Below are 16,436 nucleotides of genomic sequence, written 5' to 3' on the forward strand. Positions count from 1 at the left end.
TGGACAGTCAACGGCCCAATCCCAAATAAACCCCTGGACCCTATGCACTTGTGGAGAGCTGTAAGATTTTTTTTTTGTATTTTATTTAGTTGTATTTAACCTTTATTTAACTAGGCAAGTCAATTTAGAACACATTCTTATTTACATTGATGGCCTACCAAGAGGTCTCCTGCTGGGACGGGGCTGGGACTAAAAAATAAATAATATATAAATATAGGACAAAACACACATCATGGCATGGGAGACAACACTACATAAAGCGAGACCTAAGATAGCAAGGCAGCATAGTCTATCAGAGGGCAAGGTTGAGGTATTACCATATTGGGTGCACCTGTCAAATCTCAGATCGCCACAAGTAGGTGTAGGGATCCATTTGGTATTGGGCCATACCAATGCGATTGGCAGTGTTCAAGAGCATCAAACCGTGATTTATCAGGGGTAATCTGCGACAGACTGACTGATCTTAAATAACGAGTCAGTATTATTTGTAGAACCAAGGTGATTTGTAGATCAGTCAGTCGGCAGTCGCCTGCATTGTCGGCTGTAACAGCGAACAAGCCCATTTCTAACTATCTGTGGCCATACGTCATTAATTGGCTTCCACCCCGGAAATGGGTAACCAATAATAACTCCCCCATTTTCTTTAGATTTAAATTAATATCCGTAGTTCTATGAATTGGATCAAAGCTTCAATTGAATAGATCCAGTTTAGACAAAATAATAATTATAACAAACATAATTTCAGTGTACATACAGTGTATCAATATGGAAAAGATCATGTAAATTGTTTACTCAGAAAAATACATCCCACTTGGAATGTTTTCAGTGCGAAAGTGCAAGGATTAATGGCTGCAATCACGGATCTCTTGTTATTGTTTACATTTTGAAACAGCCGAAGGCCTCTACTTTATGGGGGTGTCATTGACAGTGAACGGTAAGTTCTTGTTGGGTAATGTTTTACCTAGCTTTTCATGTTCGTAAAATGCGTTGAGAAGTAACTAAGTCAATTGGTGGTGACGAAGTAGCTAGCTAACGTTAGCCTGCTATGCTAATCAGCGGCTAGCTAACGTAAACCATAATACAGTAGATTGTTGGCTACAACAAGCTAGCGAGTTATTTTTCGGGTCTAGTAGTTATCTAGCTAGTATAGCTAACTGTTATTCTTGACTTGTACCACAATGTTAGTTTGTCATGGATTAAAATGTTGTTTGTGTTGTTAGCTTGCTTGCTTTCTACTGTAACTAAATTAGGAACGTGTCATCGTTTGAGACCAGACAGACCATCCACAATTTGGCTAACGTTGGCTAGCTAGCTTAAATGGTCTCAAAGTTGTAATGATGGGTTAACTCGTTACATATGTTCTTTATATGTTATTTTCATAGAGATGACAAATTGATCCGCTTTTGCTGGGCTAACCAATGCGCAGCTATAGCTCTCGAAGGGTTTCTGGAAACTTGGATCTCGAGGATGTTCAAATGACTGCAGAAACATAGCGCATAGTTGCAAAGGTCAAGCCAAGATCACCAGAGAAAAACACAGGTATAACACACCATGTTCTGTTTTTTGTGCTGTTGTTTTCTGTGTGTGATGTCATTACCTTCATTTTAATGTATTCTTATTCTATTGCAGTGTACGGCTAGATCAAAGTCATGTTATTGTTTTCCCCCCTTCCCCTTTACCCACAGAGAATACCGATAAGTGAATTTGGCCTTGAATATTAATCACTATTGTGTTTCTGCAGAAACTAAATCTGTCAATTTCGCCTGACCTTAGGGGTGCACAATGTTTAGTGCAACTCAGAGTTCCAAGTCTGAGTTCCTGGACAAAGCCAGGCAGGCACGTGAGGAGAGGAAGGGGTACAAAGAGAGGGAGAGAGCAGCCACTCTGATTCAAGCGCTGGTCAGGAGATTCCTCTGTCGCTGCAAACTCCAGAAGCAAATAAGGTTAGCTTTTACAAACAATACTTGCCATTATGCTTTAGGAGGACATATCATCTTTCTTGAGACTCAATGTGTGAATTCTCTCTCTTTCTGACCAGGAAAGAGGTTGATGACTTCTTTCAAGATGTCGGAACAACAAAAAGAAATGCACTATCAATTTTTAAAATTGCTCGGAAGTTGTTATTCATTTTTTGTCAAGAGGATAAGCTGGTTAGTTTTTTTTAACCCCTACACTTTACCCTCACTGATAATATATACAAATATGTTTTGTACATTGTTATAACTGATTTGAATGTTTTAATTGTCTCTTACTGGAGGATGTCTCTTATTTACTTACGAGCTGAAAGCCATTTCAATAATTATGTATCAATTTAGTACTTGAGATTGCTTAGTGTACATTTAACTAATGAACTAAGATGTTTTTTTTCTACGCAGAGGTTTGAGAAGCTTTGTCGCTCCATTCTTGGTAGCATGGAGGTTGAAAATGAGCCCAAAGTGAGTATGATTATTATTGATCATCAGTGATTACAGATTTTTTATGAACCCAGAGTGTGATTGACTCTGTGATTGTGTTCTTGGTTATCAGGTTTGGTATGTGTCACTGGCCCTTTCCAAAGACCTCACCATCCCATGGATAAAGCAGATCAAAGATGTTCTGTGGGTCTCCTGTAATTTTCTGAAAAAATTAAAGGTAAATATTAATACTTAGGATAATAACCTTCTATAAAATAACAGGTGTATACTTTTAAATATTGAAATGTGTATAATTTTGAAATGTCAAAATTGTAACTTTACCCCTCCCTTCCTTCTCCTGTAGCCTGACATCCTGCAGGACAATAAGATGGTGACTTTGTACCTTACCATGCTGGTGACCTTCACAGACACGTCAACCTGGAAGATAGTGAGAGGGAAAGGTCAGTCTCAGGTCAAACCACTGCTGCAGTGCACACACATCCTCTATTATCACAAGTGTCTTGATATTGAAAGAAAAAAATACAAAGTGGAATCTGACATTTTTTCCCCCCTCCTCTGTTCTAGGAGAGGCCCTCAGACCAGCGTTGACCCGGATCTGTGAGAACATCATGGGGCATCTCAATCAAAAGGGATTTTATTCAATACTGCAGGTACAGTTACGATTATTATGATGTTAACAGGGTTGGGGTCAATTTAAATTCCAGTCAATTCAGGAAGTACACATTCTAATTCATATTATCTTTAATGCTTTTTAATTAGGAAGAATTAGAATTTTGGCTTACTTTTTGAATTGACTGGAACTGATATGGAATTGACCCCAACCATGGTTGTTGACGTGTATTGGTTGTTTATGCAATATAAATCAAAAATAAAATGTGTGAACTGTCACCTTTGGATTCCCTGGTAGATTCTACTCACCAACGGATTGGCGCGCTCCAGACCCTCTCTTACCAAGGGCACACTCACAGCAGTATTCACGTTGGCATTAAGGTGAGCGGTTGTTGGGAGTGTTCTAATCCCCATTTAACCACAATGGATCAATTGTCTCTGCATCACTAGAGCCTGGAGCAGATCTATTGCAGTGGATTCCCAGGGTTCAGCTAGCTCACGTTCCCTCTCAGTAACAGGGTTTGTAGGAAGAAAATAATCCTGTGTTTTTAGCTTCATGGAGAATTAAGTCCTATCTTATCATAATGCTTGGTTACCGTTTTAGAATGCTCGGAGCCGAAGAAGCTTTGGGAGCCATTAGTGTAACTTGTCTTTATTTTATAGACCTGTCATTGCTGCTCACTTCTCTGACAACCTGCTGAGGTCTCTTCTCATCCACATCATGTCTGTCCCAGCTGTCGTCTCCCACATCAACACCATCACCCCAGAGGTAGACACTCACATGAAGAAATGGCACCCTATTCTCTACCTCGTGCACTGTATGTAGGGAATAGGGTGCTTGAAAGTAGTGCACTACGTAAGGTATAGGGTGCCATTTCAGACGCACCCTTTATTGTGTGGACATCATAACTTGTACAATGAGAGAGCCTCTGAGTGTGCGCTTGTCTGTGCAGTGCATGGCCACCATACAGACCCACGACCTGCTGAGGAAGTTCACCCTGTTCCTGAGCCGCGAGGAGCAGTGTGTCGACATCTGTGTCTGCCTGGAGGGGAGCCACACACTGTGCTTGCTGGGTACGGCCCTTTACACTGCCTCACATAGCTATTCTATGGCAATAATTTTTAATTCTCTTCTATATTGCAGGATTTCCCAAACTCGGTCCTGGGGCCCACCCTGGTGCACTTTTTGGTTTTTGTCCTAGCACTACACAGCTGACTCAAATAATCAAAGCTTCATGATGAGTTGGTTATTTGAATCAGCTGTGTAGTGCAAGGGGAAAAACAAATCCTGCACCCAGTGGATGGGGGATGGGACAGGACAGGGCCGATTTTGGGAAACCTGCTATAGGCTACTGTTTGTGTGAGTGTACAAGTTTGAGTTTTTTTTGCATGACTCTTTCTTGTTTTTCTCTGTGCCGTGCTGTGGGAAGCATACTTAATCAGCTCTTTGGGGTTGCTGCTCTGTGGGGCCTCTGTTTCATCCTGTTGTACTGTAGGTAACCTGATTCACCTGGGCTACCTCAACGAGAAAGTCCTGGAGGAGGAGGCCAACCACTTTGTGAAAGACCTGACGGACATGCTGTCCTACTGCCAGAGATACGTGTCCCAGAAGAAATCCAACCTCACTCACTGGCACCCGGTCCTAGGCTGGTTTTCCCAAACTGTAGACTACGGGTCAGTGGGACATCCTCAGAACCCAGATATGTTTCTGCTCTCTTGTTGACTCTTATTGTCATGCCAAACTCATGACAATGACCATAGGAGCAAAATGGCACAAAAAGATATGGGACCGGGCTATGAAATGGGATCTCAATCATTGAATGTCATGGATTTAAAGTGGATCTTAACTCCCTCACCCTGTCCTTCTCTCCAGTCTGAATGAGTCTATGCCACTGGTCACCAAGCAGCTGCAGTACCTGTGGGGCATGCCTGTGATCCGGACTCTCTTCAGTGACGTGCTCAGCAAAAAGCTTGAGACCCAAGAGCCCACGCCTCCACCACAGCCTACCACGTCGCAGAACAACCTGCCAGTCAAGAGTAAGTTGAATTTGGTTTGTTTGTTGTTTTTCTCCCAGGCACTTAATCAATCAATTTCAAGGGTTAATTATTTAGACACTATTGTCATTTTTTTCCCCCACTTACCGGGTTTTTGTCGATACAACACTGTATTAAAGGTTGTGTTTTAAAACAATGAACTAAACCGTATCAATGAAGTAACTTTGTCAGAGTGGTTTCTGATTGACGTGGGTTTCTCTTAGGCCTCTTTAAGCGGGCGTTTCAGAAGTCTGCCTCGGTGCGCAACATCTTGAAGCCGGTCGGCGGGAGACGAGTGGACTCCGCTGAGGTGCAGAAGGTGTGCAGTATCTGTGTGCTGTACCAGACAGCCCTCACCACGCTCACTCAGATACGACTGCAAATCCTCACTGGTGAGTCCCTGCGATTTGAGAGACACACACACACACACACACAACATATGTTCTCTCATGTTTTCTCTGGCGGTGTCACCCTCAGGCCTAACCTACCTGGATGACCTTCTGCCTAAGCTGTGGGCCTTCATATGCGAGCTAGGCCCCCAGGGAGGCCTCAAGCTGTTCATGGAGTGCCTGAACAACGACACAGAGGAGTCTAAGCAGCTGCTGGCCATGCTCATGCTGTTCTGTGACTGCTCCAGACACCTCATCACGTGAGCTCAATGAATTGCTACTATATAACAGACACGTGATAGACACATCCTGTATGGGAGGGTTTCCCACATATAGATTACATCTAGTCCTGGACTAAGAAGCACTTTCAATACTAATCTGTGTCTGGAAAACTGTCCATAAATGCAGTATCCCAGACCCACTGGATGTCTGTAGTTACTGACACGTTATAATGTATGTTTTCCACAGGATCCTGGATGACATCGAGGTTTACGAGGAGCAGATCTCATTTAAGACAGAAGAGCTTGTCACCATCTCCTCGTTTCTCAACACATTTGTGTACAAGATGGTCTGGGACGGCATTTTAGGTGAGTCGCCTCTTACCCCTGTTGAACTCTTGTCAAACTCAAAGGTCAAGCTGATTGACTGTGACAGAATTGCCAATCCCTGGTTTCGGCACCATGAGAAATAGTTTGGGGATAGGGTTAGTGAGTGGGTGCATTCATTTAGTGTGTTGTGACAGAGAATGCCAAGGGGGAGAAGCTGGACCTGTTCCACAGTGTTCATGGCTGGCTGATGGTGCTCTATGAGCGGGATTGCAGGAGGAGGTTCTCCCCTGATGATAACTGGCTGCGCAAGTAAGTGCCCCTCCGGAAACATACTGATCCTAATCCCCAATACTTCCCATGTTTGTTATTCTGCACTTCCCAAATCCTTATAAGGTGATCCTTGTGATCAGTAGCAGTCAAATACTCTCAAAGCTTGAGGTGCGCTTGATGAAGCTTGCCCACCATAATGGAACCAATGGAATGTTAGTGCCAAAAGCGCCAACTTTGTCCACCCTGTCCCCCTGGGGAAATATTGGGCCCATCTCAAGTATTTGACTTATGTATTTGTTCCAGGTGTGATCTGTAAGAGACCATTGTGATGTTGGAAAAAGGCACACACAAACACACACACTCTTTCAACCCTTATGTCCAGGGATCTGAAGCCGAGCCTTTTGTTCCAAGAGCTGGAGAAGGGCAAGAGGAGAGCTCAGCTGTTACTGCAGTACATACCACATGTCATTCCCCACAAAAACGTGAGTCTGCACAGAAAGAATATTGTCCCTCTGGGGCATCTGTAGTTGTAGTTTCACTGTACCGTGTCCTTATCAATATGTACATGGTGTCTCGCCCCCATTCGTAATCCTGTCCTACCCACTTTAGAGGGTCCTGCTGTTCCGGAACATTATTACCAAGGAGAAGGAAACCTTGGGATTGGTGGAAACAAGCTCCGCGTCTCCGCATGTCACACATATCACCATTCGCCGCTCACGGATGTTAGAGGTATGAAATTGATGTATCGATCTGTTGCATGTTTTCCCCCACACTGGAATACCACTTAGGATGAATTTTGTATTCAAGTGTACAGATTGAGACAGTCTAGTTGTCAAATACAGTCTAGTATGGTGGCTGTGACTTCAACCCAAACTGATCACCCAAACTCTTTGTGCCTGAACACTCTTCAGGATGGTTATGACCAACTCCGCCGGTTGCCTGTCAACTCCATCAAAGGCGTGATCCGTGTGAAGTTTGTCAACGACCTGGGTGTGGACGAGGCCGGCATCGACCAGGACGGCGTCTTCAAGGAGTTCCTGGAAGAGATCATCAAGAAAGTCTTCAACCCGGCTCTCAACCTCTTTAAGGTTTGCTCTCCAGACCTCGTTTCAAATACTTTTGGAATAATTTTGAAAGATTCACTCTCACAAGGTGCTTTTAGCCATTTTCTGTCAACCATGCTGCTGCTGATGATGTATTTTACCCCATAGACCACCAGTGGCAACGAGAGGTTGTACCCCTCCCCTACATCCTACATCCACGAGAACCACCTGCAGCTTTTTGAGTTTGTGGGGAAGATGCTTGGCAAAGCAATGTATGAGGTGTGTCTGCACTCACAGAGGATGTTAGTCATGTGAAATTGCCATATATTTACAAGAATGACTCCTTTTAAAGCCACAAGCCCTGCCCACCACTTTCCCCCTTATAAAACTGAGGGATGGATCTAGAGAAATGTAACGACGGTTCATAGCTGGATCTATGGATGCAATGCCTGATAGTCCATGAGATCAACGTGTATGTGTGTGTTTTTCAGGGCATCGTGGTGGACGTACCCTTCGCCTCCTTCTTCCTCAGCCAGGTCATGGGTCACCACCACAGCACCTTCTACAGCTCCATCGACGAGCTGCCCTCCCTGGACTCTGAGTTCTACAAGAACCTCACCTCAATCAAGGTCAGAAAGATCCCCCGCCCCAACTATCATAGTCCTACATTCCCTGGTATTGTGTGTATTACAATATAAACCGTGTTTATTACGAAAACGTAAAAAAAAATTGAAACTGAAAATGAGCGTTTCTGATTGGATAAGCCCAGGTGGTCCCTCCCTGTTTCAGTCTGTTTTCTCCCGCTTGGTGCCTGTTGAACACGACCCCGGTTTATGGTTATAATTGCGCTCTTTTGATTTGAGACGTTTGTTTTACTTTGTCGCTACTTTTTGTGATCAATTTTACTTCAAGTTGTGGAAGTTGACTCCAAATAGGTGGTTGATCTTGGTTTTGTCCTTTTCTAGCGCTATGACGGGGATGTTGGTGATTTGGGTCTGACACTATCGTATGACGAGGACGTTATGGGACAGGTAGAAACTATATTTTTTCTCTGGATTCAGGAAAACAGAACTGCTCTTTTAATCTCTTAATACTCTCTTCATGTTTCCTGGCAGCTGGTCTGTCACGAGCTGATTCCTGGAGGAAAGACGATGCAAGTCACCAACGAAAACAAGTGAGCAAGATGCAGATCCACCATCTAGTGGTTCTCAATAAATACATATTGTATTAGACAAACAATGGTGTGAACATCAAGTGGAATTAACAACTAACATCTAAGTTTGGTTCTACAGTACATCAGTGGTTCTCAAACCTCTCCTCTGGGACCCCTAGATGTTTCACAATTTCATTGTAGCTCTGAATCAGCTCACCTGATTCACCTAGTCAAGGGTTTGATGATTAGTTGAATCAGGTGTGCTAGCTGTGGAATAGATCAAATACATGGAATTGGTGGAAGTCTGAGAGGTTTGAGAACCACTGATGTACTGTAGAACCAAACTTACAGATGTTAGTTGTTAATTCCACTTGATGTTCACACCATTGTTCGTCTAATACAATATGTATTTATTGTCCCCCTCCCCCCAGACACTTGTGGAGATCTGATGGGTATAAGTAATAAGGTGAATGTCCTACCAAGCCAGGGCATAGTAGATGTACATGCATTGCTTATTATACCTGTCAAATCCATTCATATCTTCACTGTTTCTTTTTTATTATTACTTTTTATTTTAGTCTACTTGGTAAATATTTTCTCTACTCTTCTTGAACTGCACTGTTGGTTAAGGGCTTGTAAGTAAGCATTTCATGGTAAAGTCTACACTTGTTGTATTCAGCGTTTGTGACCAATAGTTTGAGTTGATTTCACGAGTGCCCAGGAGGGAAGGGCTAGGGGGTTGTTTCTAGACAGGCCCATGGTCAAAGACCGGTACAGTATGAAGATGGGAAACTGCTTCTGCAATAGAAATCCTGATTACACTTGTAGGTGATGCCATGGCGACGTTGGCTAGCAAAGCTCATGCATAGAAACACGTCATCGGGTCTAACAGTCCTCTCTCACTGAACTGCGCAATGTGCAGGTCGTCAAATCAAAGGCACTCCTTTGCTATAAAGTTGTTTTTGACAAATGAAAACGTGTCAGTTTGTCACTTTCACAAGGTTGGAGTAATAACATGTTCAGCTACTTAAGACATCGGCTCAAATCTAGGTTGTGCCTTTAGAGTTTCAGAAGATTAACAACCAAGGAAGAATTTTTCCCTTTTCTCATTGACTTCTTAAACCCTGGTCTGCTTCACACGCGTTCCCGGAAGTCTTGAGATCAAATCAAATGGTTAGCAGATGTTATTGCGAGTGTAGTGAAATGCTTGTGCTTCTAGTTCCGACAGTGCAGCAATATCTAACAAGTAATTTAACAATTCCACAACAACCACCTAATACCCACAAATTTAAGTAAAGGAATGTAATAAGAATATATAAATATATGGATAAGCAATGACAGAGTGGCAAATGCAAGATGCAATGGATGGTATAAAATACAGTATATACAGTACATACGAGATGAGTAATGGAAGATATGTAAACATTATTAAAGTGACTAGTGATCCATTTAGACTAGTCGCCAATTTCAAGTCTGTATGTAGGCAGCAGCCACTCTGCTAGTGATGGCTGTTTAATAGTCTGATGGCCTTGAGATAGAAACTGTTTTTCAGTCTCTCTGTCCCAGCTTTGATGCACCTGTACTGACCTCGCCTTCTGGATGTTAGCGGGGTGAACAGGCAGTGGCTTGGGTGGTTGTTGTCTTTGATTATCTTTTTGGCATCGGGTGCTGTAGGTGTCCTGGAGGGCAGGTAGTTTGCCCCCGATGATGTGTTGTGCAGACTGCACTACCTTCTGGAGAGCCCTGCGGTTGTGGGCGGTGCAGTTACCGTACCAGGCGGTGATACAAGCCCGACAGGATGCTCTTAATTGTGCACCTGATGTTTGCTCCTCTGGGTTTAGAAACTCTGCCATGGTGTTCTGAGTCTGACGTAACTTCACCTTTGACCTTCTCTGTGCTGCAGGATCAGCTACATCCACCTGATGGCGCACTTCCGCATGCACACGCAGATCAAGGAGCAGACGGCAGCTTTTATCCGAGGATACCGCAGCATCATCAACCCCGAGTGGCTGCACATGTTCTCCACCCCTGAGGTCCAGCGCCTCGTCTCCGGGGACAACGCCGAGATTGACCTGGACGACCTCAAGTGCGTAACCTTCGACCCCTTTCACCCCGACCAGCCCCTCCACATGTCATTACTGTTGTCACTCGACAGCTCTTCAACGTGCCAATTGTCAAACATTTTAGGGAAATCCTGAAATCCACAGTGTTCAAATGGTGTGAATTTCCCATTTGATTGTTTCGCTGACAATGAGCTGACCTTGTAAGAAGGTTATGAAGCCAAGGTGAAGGTGCTCGCTGACATGGTCTCTCTCTGCCTGTCTCTCTCCTGTTGTCAGGAAACACACAGTTTACTATGGAGGTTTCCACAGCAGCCATCGGGTCATCATCTGGCTGTGGGACATCCTGTCCAGTGACTTCTCCTCTGAGGAAAGAGCCATGTTCCTCAAGGTAATAACCAGCCCCAAATGTTACAAAAATGCTATTTTACCATTCATTCATTTAGCTGCATTAAATCGACTTGCGGGGCCAGTTTGAGACTTGTAACTGTTATGTGATCATCCATTGTTGTTCTTGGTTTACAGTTTGTCACCAGTTGTTCAAGACCCCCCCTCCTAGGTTTTGCCTACCTCAAGCCCCCTTTCTCCATCCGCTGTGTGGAGGTGTCTGACGATCAGGTGAGAACACTGTAATCCTAGTCAGATGTTTATACATAGAGGTCAGTGATATGGAAAAAATCCATACCATGATAATGTATACCCTGATTTGATGCGATAACGATAAATTAAACTATAAGTTTATAACAATGTGCACCACAGTTTAACATTTAAAAAGTTATAGCCATCAATTGTCCCATTAACAATAACCCATATTAGCGAACTTATTTCATTTCAAACTTTACATTTCTGTAATGTAACTAATCGTGATGAACGATATCCGCAAAATGCCTGCTATAAGTGATCGGTATGGTCGGTGTCGATCATTTTTGGTTTATCGTCCCAGCTCTACGACAGCACACAGACACCAGCACCCCTGCTACTCTCCATTGAACTTTGACCTTTTTGTTGAAAAATAAAATAGCTTTGAGAAGTCAGTCCCTTGGGACTACTGTGTGTTTGTGTGCTCCTGTCGCCTGTCTCTCTCTAGGACACTGGGGACACCCTAGGCAGCGTCCTCCGGGGTTTCTTCACCATTCGGAAGAAGGAACCAGGCGGTCGCCTCCCCACCTCGTCCACCTGCTTCAACCTGCTCAAGCTGCCTAACTACAGCAAGAAGAGCATCCTGCGTGACAAGCTCCGCTACGCCATCAGTATGAACACAGGTTTTGAGCTCTCATAAAATAAACTCCCCCCTGCTCGTGGCCTGCTGACAGCAAAACTAATGGGAGAACGACTGAAGAGCGTCCTCCTTACCCAAGCTAGAGGCGGGAGTCCGTTAAGTCAGTGGAGCTTTACCAAAGCGGAAGGCAAAACACATAAGACCCCCCCCCCCTTTACCTTTATCGCAGCCTTGGAAACCAGAAGAGCTCCACCCTCTCTTATCCCAATCAGTCTGGATTCTGGAAGATACCCACCCCAAGGGCTCTCAAGCCCATTTGCTGCCTGTGTAACCACGGTAACCTATTTTCTGACCAGTTGTAGTCTTTGACTACGTTAGATTTTTTTTTCTTCAAATAGACAAGTAGCTAAAGAAACAAGTGCTGTGGGAGCAACACATTTGGAACAGTTACTTTCTGCTCTCTCAACTTTAACCCCATGCTAATAATCGTAACAAGGAGAAGAATGTGTTACCTAACACATTGCCAAACTAAAATGGCTCCATGTCTTACCATTTCTTCTCAGGCTTAATAGAACGATACTCCCACGTCAAATTAACTGGAAAGCAATATAGATGCAATGCAAGCCATTAGACACGTGATAGACTTCTCACTGGAGCAAAACCATAGAACAAAGTTTCCTATCTATTGGAATACAATGTTATCCATGCAACTTTCAGCTGTCATTCGATGAGTCTTAACAGCCTTGTTGAACATGACGAAAGCACCTTTTTCTAAAGAGATGACAAATCACTGCCTCATGTTCAACAAGTTCTAACCACGGAGAGGTGGTCACCACGCCTGTGTCATATTTATATTGGCTCTCATGGATTAATTAAGGAATTAAATCCTGACGATCTGTCTCTTTCTCTCCCCATATACACACACTACAGTCAGTCACCTGACAAAAGCATTAGACCTTGTATCTCTGTTCTCTAATGTATTGAAATTAGAACTCATGTTACACCGCAATGCATTTGTAACCCAAAGTGATGCCTGTCGGTCATGTCAATACTTTCACTGATCATGCGGTTGTTTGATACAGACAAATGATGTCCCATTATCTTATGTCGTGGTTCCGGAGTCTTTTTTTTTTTTTTTGGTTGCTTTTGATAATGAATTAGTGGCTCTTGAATGTTTTTTATGATTTGCTGTGAAATATCTGGGTCCTATAACTACAGCAGGCAACTGTTGTTTTTTCCACATTGCATGTCGCTGATTGTGACCTTCCCAAACAAATTTGTTACAGTGAAGTCAATCATGAACGTTTCTCTATACACTAGGATTTCACTGAATAATTCTCACTACAGCTCTGAAAAATGCTGAGTGCCTCATATGTCCCCACCTCATATGTCTAAGTGTGGCGTTTGATCGCGTTTGTGACTGACCATGTCTCTTCGAAATGGAATCAAGCCATAAACACACAGGACAAGGTATTTATAAGGACTTGAGCCTGCTTAGAGACAATTCAAATTCAACGCTCCCTCTACCGTGTTCGCCACTGAACAAACCAACAAACAAATCAGGAAAGTTTGGTGTCATTTGTCACTGGCTGTGCATGCCAACCCTGTAAGGATGCTCCCTTGTCTGAAGACCTTACAGCCACATGGAAAGGGGTTACACAGGGAGCAAACCATACTACAACATGATGTCATGGGTTGGTTGATCACCTGAATCTGAAAGCATTTCTTTTGTATCCATCTACCCTTTTTCAGACCCTCTCTTGCACAGAAAACCCTGCAAAATACCATGCAAAATGTTGCATTAACAGGGTCAAATAAAAATAGACTATGTGGGGCAGTTGTTAGTAACTTGGTGGTGGGAGACAAGGCAGTTTAGGGTCTTAATTGGAAATGAAAGATAAACAGGCTGATAAAAAGCAATAGCCTGTTTGTTGATTCTGTATTTTATGCAGAACTTTTTCCTGAGGGGTGTACGTGTGCACTGCGTGGTTGTTGTCAGCAATTGATACGGCTCTGGTTGTGGTCAGCCATAGATGCGGCTCTGGTTGTGGTCAGCCATAGATGCGGCTTTGGTTGTGGTCAGCCAGAGATGCGGTTGTGGTCAGCCAGAGATGCGGCTCTGGTTGTGGTCAGCCAGAGATGCGGCTCTGGTTGTGGTCAGCCAGAGATGCGGTTGTGGTCAGCCAGAGATGCGGCTCTGGTTGTGGTCAGCCAGAGATGCGGTTGTGGTCAGCCAGAGATGCGGCTCTGGTTGTGGTCAGCCAGAGATGCGGCTCTGGTTGTGGTCAGCCAGAGATCCGGCTCTGGTTGTGATAATTTCTAGTTGAAGGCGTAATGCACCCCAACACCTCATGTCATTAATCACTAGCTAACAGAAAAACACCTTTCTGATGATGTTATGGGGATTATATGGGCCATTAAACAAGGTTCTGTATGGTTTTATATTGCTTCGCTATCTTATATTGACCAATGAACCGAAATCTGTGATATATTTGTTTGTGTATAGTAATATTAAGGGGTACAACCTACATGTACAGGCATTTCCCCCAGTTATGAATGCCATCAATTTAATTGAAACATTGAAATAACTATTAGAGACTATAGTATGGGAAGATCTTACCTCAATTTTGTCTGTTGTGACTGCGATATATTTAATTCCCAAGAGCCTCTGACTGTGGCCTCTCTGACAAGTCAGTGGTCAATGTCCTCAGTGGTGTCTGACTAAATGTTACCCATAAATTATTTCAATCAATTGTTTCAACAGCCTGATGCGGATTAGAAATGAGGTTTGGAAATGGAGCTGTAGTGAGACAAATGTTCAGTGTCCAAGAGAGAATGGAAGATATCACACACATTCTGTCTGTTGTGTTTGATGAGGTCATTCCTCACTTTTAAATGATGTCATGAGATCTTGCTATCTTTTTATTAGAAGAAAAGGAAATCCAGGAAATGTGCAACATACTCCTATGAAAGTACTGTCCTCTCCCTCCTTTTTTAAGTGTTTTTGAAACTGGTTGCACTATGTGAAATACAGGTTGTTGAAAAGGTTATTTCAATGTAAAACATGTTTGTGTAAGATATTTCTGCTGTAAAACATTAACAATTGTTGAGTCATGTTAACCATATTTATTCTAAACTTGACTTAACTAAAGTGTGTCTTTCTTCAGGAATCAAGCCATGCTTTTCTTCAGGAGAGGTTGTATAGTGCAGAGAGGTATTTAAATATTAAATAATGAAATAGCAGCTGTGTAGAACAGGTTATGTCATGGATTCGTGTCAGTTCTCTATTTATTACATTTCGATCTGCAAAGTGCAGATCGTTACCTTGCTATCTGGGATCCTTGGGACGTCCCTACCCCGTTGAAATTTAAAATGGTTAACCTGGTTGGAGGATTCCAGATTTCCTGCTTATTCCCTCCTGATTCCGGGAATACTCCAGGGAATATATTGAAATTAGCGGAATGTTGTAACCCTGGTTATGGTTTAGGGTGGGGGACAGCCCAATGATTCCAGATATCAATAACCCTCCTTTACCTAGGGTATAGCGACATATGTCAGTCGACTCAAGTTTGGGTCAGGTGAGCCTGAATTTCAATGCTTCCCCTTCATACACTTTTTAAAAAGTAGTTTAACGATCATTGCATATCTAAAACAATGAGGACTCCTCCAACGCGCTGGTTCAAAGCATTGCGGAGGTAAATTGGCTACATTTAAAACTAGTCAGTCGCATCCCAGATCGCTGTCTAAATGTACTTGAATCACTTTGGCTGTAACACGCATTGTTTTATTGATTTCAAACTTAATGTATATTGTTAAATTGTTCATCTTTGAGATCAATATTACTTATCTTTCAGAAAGTTCGTGTGACAGGTTTGAACAACTTGATTTCTTCATCGCTCATATCTTTGATTATATTTTGCGTTTCCTGATTGGTTGCCTGGAAACCCGACGTCTAGGTGGGCAGAGATGAGTGTTTGAATCGGGAACTATTTGTCTCGCCACCTCTAAAAGCCAGAATGTTAAAAGTATATTAAGGTACTTTACCGGTTGGTATGTGAGACAATATATCCACAGGGAAGTATAATTACATGTTGGTAGTGCACTCAGATTTCTATCACCTGAAGCATGCACATAACCATGTGCGTCAGTTTGGCATGCCTCTCCTGCAGGGTGGGTATAATTTGTGGAACATTCCAACAGGAATCTGTTCCAAAAACTTCGTAAATAACAAGGTTGCCAACAAACACTTACAAAGTTGTATAGCAGCAGAATAAAATAATGGGTTAGGGAGTGGGCTATTTAATTACTTTAAAATTGTTTATTCCGAAAAATGTCTGTACTCACTCTGGTAGCCATTCGACAAACATTAAGAATAAGCTACATGGTGAGTTGATGCCTATTCGGCAGCTAGGTGGATTGCTCATGTTACCTTGTACTTCACGAAGTTTTTGGAACAGTTTCCTGTTGGATCGTTCCACAAATTATACCCACCCTCTCCAGCATGTATTTGTATCGCATGCTTCAGGTGATATAAATCTAAGCGCTCTACCAGCGCTTTGGGAATTTTTTTTATTTATACTTTCCTGTGGATTTATTTGCTCATATTCCTACCGCCCAAAGGACCAAACTCGCTGAATGGACCTTGGGACTTCCCTACCCCGTTGAAATTTAAAATGGTTAACCTGGTTGAAGAATTA

The 16,436-nt window shown here is 43.0% G+C and overlaps 1 protein-coding gene across 2 annotated transcripts; it reads left to right on the forward strand.

Annotated features, from left to right (window-relative positions):
* Positions 1 to 609: 609 nt before the first annotated feature.
* Positions 610 to 14,890, forward strand: LOC139410684 (ubiquitin-protein ligase E3B-like). Of its 2 annotated transcripts, XR_011634530.1 has the most exons (29): positions 610 to 934; positions 1,383 to 1,539; positions 1,774 to 1,943; positions 2,039 to 2,150; positions 2,376 to 2,435; positions 2,527 to 2,631; positions 2,758 to 2,854; positions 2,979 to 3,064; positions 3,322 to 3,404; positions 3,687 to 3,792; positions 3,977 to 4,097; positions 4,520 to 4,697; positions 4,897 to 5,060; positions 5,282 to 5,449; positions 5,535 to 5,706; positions 5,915 to 6,033; positions 6,189 to 6,303; positions 6,647 to 6,746; positions 6,874 to 6,993; positions 7,176 to 7,352; positions 7,476 to 7,586; positions 7,799 to 7,936; positions 8,273 to 8,338; positions 8,423 to 8,481; positions 10,364 to 10,546; positions 10,800 to 10,911; positions 11,046 to 11,138; positions 11,608 to 13,830; positions 13,927 to 14,890. XR_011634530.1 is itself a non-coding variant. In XM_071156083.1 (28 exons), exons 3-28 carry the CDS (start codon positions 1,783 to 1,785, stop codon positions 11,797 to 11,799), a joined length of 3,198 nt encoding a protein of 1,065 aa, XP_071012184.1. In that variant the 5' UTR covers positions 610 to 934; positions 1,383 to 1,539; positions 1,774 to 1,782; the 3' UTR covers positions 11,800 to 14,890. The 2 variants fall into 2 exon arrangements, 1 of the variants encoding a protein (XP_071012184.1); XM_071156083.1 differs by having other exon boundaries at positions 11,608 to 14,890.
* The last annotated feature ends 1,546 nt before the right edge of the window (positions 14,891 to 16,436 follow it).

This window comes from Oncorhynchus clarkii, chromosome 6 (genome assembly GCF_045791955.1).
Source record: "Oncorhynchus clarkii lewisi isolate Uvic-CL-2024 chromosome 6, UVic_Ocla_1.0, whole genome shotgun sequence".
Lineage (NCBI taxonomy): Eukaryota > Metazoa > Chordata > Actinopteri > Salmoniformes > Salmonidae > Oncorhynchus > Oncorhynchus clarkii.

Excerpts from the sequence above, each read along its gene's own strand:
- LOC139410684 (XM_071156083.1), top strand. The coding sequence starts at position 1,783 with ATGTTTAGTGCAACTCAGAGTTCCAAGTCTGAGTTCCTGGACAAAGCC. Across the intron at positions 2,151-2,375 it reads TTTGTCAAGAGGATAAGCTG|AGGTTTGAGAAGCTTTGTCG; the intron begins GTTAGTTTTTTT and ends TTTTCTACGCAG. Across the intron at positions 7,587-7,798 it reads TTGGCAAAGCAATGTATGAG|GGCATCGTGGTGGACGTACC; the intron begins GTGTGTCTGCAC and ends TGTGTTTTTCAG.